Source organism: Protopterus annectens, chromosome 2.part2, assembly GCF_019279795.1.
Source record: "Protopterus annectens isolate FY-2018-M chromosome 2.part2, PAN1.0, whole genome shotgun sequence".
NCBI lineage: Eukaryota > Metazoa > Chordata > Ceratodontiformes > Protopteridae > Protopterus > Protopterus annectens.
In genome coordinates this window covers 11,328,944-11,331,443 of record NC_056730.1, presented here as the reverse complement: position 1 = coordinate 11,331,443, position 2,500 = coordinate 11,328,944, and the positions used below count along the sequence as shown (strand labels likewise).

Here is a 2,500-nt window from a genome sequence, read left to right as displayed (position 1 = left end):
GGTGACGCAATTATTAAAAGATGAACAGATTCCTCTGTGAATACTAGGCTAACTGTCCTGAAGGACATTTTTAAAGCTAGCCAATAATCCATAGTCAGAATTAAACCATGTTCCTTCTGTCTATGAGGGTAACGACTTTAACCTTTGCACCTGTGGCATCCATCCATCAATCCATTGTATTTACCATAACTGGTGCAAAAGATTTTGAATATTACCTTTCTCAAATTTATATCATATATACTTACAATTCATTAATGTTTTCACTTCCTTAGTACCTGCACTTCTATTTTCAGTCTAATGCTGTGCCTAAATATAATTCTGCACCGAAGCAGAATTTCAAATAAATGTATTAGATAAAGTACATTTACCACCCTTGCTATCTGTAAGAAGCATACATATTATGTAGAAATGAAGCATTAACATCACTTTTTTCAGCATATGCAAAAGTAAGTAAAATATTTATTTGGGCTGTTTGCCTCACCTTCTTTGTCTTTTTTAACTACTCCAATAATATCACGTGTCTTACTATTAGTATACTTTATTGCTAACCAAGTTATATAAAGTGATGTGTATCTACAGGCATTCACAACTTTAATATATTTACCTGGGTGTCCATTGAAAAGGACAGTCAACCACGTGGAGAACACTTTATTCACAAATTAAATTCATGCATTGGTACACATTTGGTTGACCATATCATTGTGCATTGTTGTGTAAGTATATGTGTGTGTGAGTATGTAAGATTTTAGTGGGTATCATATCATACTATGGGTTGAATCTGTATGTATGCGTAATAGACAACTTTTAGCACAGCTGTTTCTAAAGATGATCTTCATTGTGAATGTTTTGATCACTTTTTTGTTTGTTTCAGAGCTCTAAATTTTTTTTTCCTTCTGTAACAGGTCTGGTTTCAGAACCGACGTGCCAAGTGGAAGAAGCGCAAGAAGACCACCAATGTATTTCGAGCCCCTGGAACTCTACTGCCCACACCAGGCCTACCGCAGTTTCCTTCTGCTGCAGCTGCAGCTGCAGCTGCCATGGGCGATAGCCTTTGCTCTTTTCATGCCAATGATACCCGCTGGGCTGCCACTATGCCTGGTGTTTCCCAACTACCATTGCCACCAGGTCTGGGCAGGCAGCAGGCCATGGCACAGTCCCTGTCTCAGTGCAGCTTAGCAACAGGTCCCCCTCCCAACTCCATGGGTCTTTCAAGTGGTCTTACATCTGCCACCAACAGCACGGGCCTGCAGTCCCACCTGTATCAGCCTACATTTCCTGGCATGATGCCTACCTCCTTACAGGGCCATGGTAATGTAACAGGGGGATCCCCCCAGCTCTGTAGCTCCCCGGACACTAGTGACGTCTGGAGGGGGACCAGCATTGCATCTCTTCGTCGCAAAGCCCTTGAGCACACAGTCTCCATGAGCTTCACTTAATATGGTTGGTCCACCAAGGAAGTCTTGACTGAATTCCCTCCATTTTATTTATGTGCCAGGGAGTCGACTCAGGATTTGAAATCAGACATACTGCTGAAAGACTAGTCTGTACATAAAATATGAAACACAAGTACACTGATTTTTGACTGTCACAGACTGTTTTGTGCACCAGGGACAAGAATATAAATTTTTGGGACTTTGTCCTTTCCAAGATTTAATATAAATTACTTGGTCAGCCAATGCACAAACTGCTTAGTTACTAGCCCAATCCAGCTTTTTTAAACATATAACTCTGGCATAATTCATGAAATTAAAATGGTACTTAAGCACATTTGTAGGGTTTAGAACTGTTTGCAGAAAAGAAAGAAAGAAAAAAGTGTGGTCATTAAGAATGCTATTTTGTGGAGAAACAAATGTATTTACATGCAAATCAAAGAGAGCAGATCTGTAACTAAGTCTGATAACCATAATGGGATACAGATATTTTTATCTGTAATGTAAAGTAAACCTACTGAGTTTCTGGGAAATTTTGCAGATAATTTGACATTTTTTTTGTCCTTACTGTATTATTCTGCCACATGAACTGCATACAGAGCAGAATTGTGGCACTGACAAATTGTAAACTTTGAAGTTTGTACAGCAAAAACAGCATTTTTCTGCATGAGCTGGCCATATCAAATAACTGGGATGAAATATTTATAAGAACAAACAAAAGCGAACTAGGGCCTTTTGTGTAGATAAAGCATTCTTGTTACATACTGGTCGATTTGTGATATGTTCTAATTTATTGTTTGTGCTTATTAACTGAATTTCAGTTTCTAAATAAACGTTTAACTTATATGAACATTTTTTTTAAACTTTTTGCTCTTTTCCCCTTTTGCCACTGTAATGCAAAATTAAGTAACACCATTTTATTGTATAACAAATGTCTCACACTGTATTTGAAAGGGGAAATTAGATGTGAATTTCAAATGAAGAACATTTTTTACTGCATTTTGGTGCATTGTTTATTTATTTACTTATTTTTATTTAAACTTTGTTGACTGAGTAAGTGGGCTGTTCCA

The 2,500-nt window shown here is 37.7% G+C and overlaps 1 protein-coding gene across 2 annotated transcripts in view; it reads left to right on the top strand.

Annotated features, from left to right (window-relative positions):
- The window catches only part of LOC122795511 (orthopedia homeobox), a 13,764-nt gene extending 11,335 nt beyond the window's left edge, over positions 1-2,429 (top strand). For both annotated transcript variants that reach the window (XM_044063700.1, XM_044063701.1), the window contains exon 3: positions 903-2,429. In XM_044063700.1, the coding sequence (XP_043919635.1) occupies positions 903-1,436 (534 nt within the window). In that variant the 3' untranslated portion in view covers positions 1,437-2,429. The remainder of the gene's footprint in view (positions 1-902) is intronic.
- Positions 2,430-2,500: the final 71 nt, after the last annotated feature.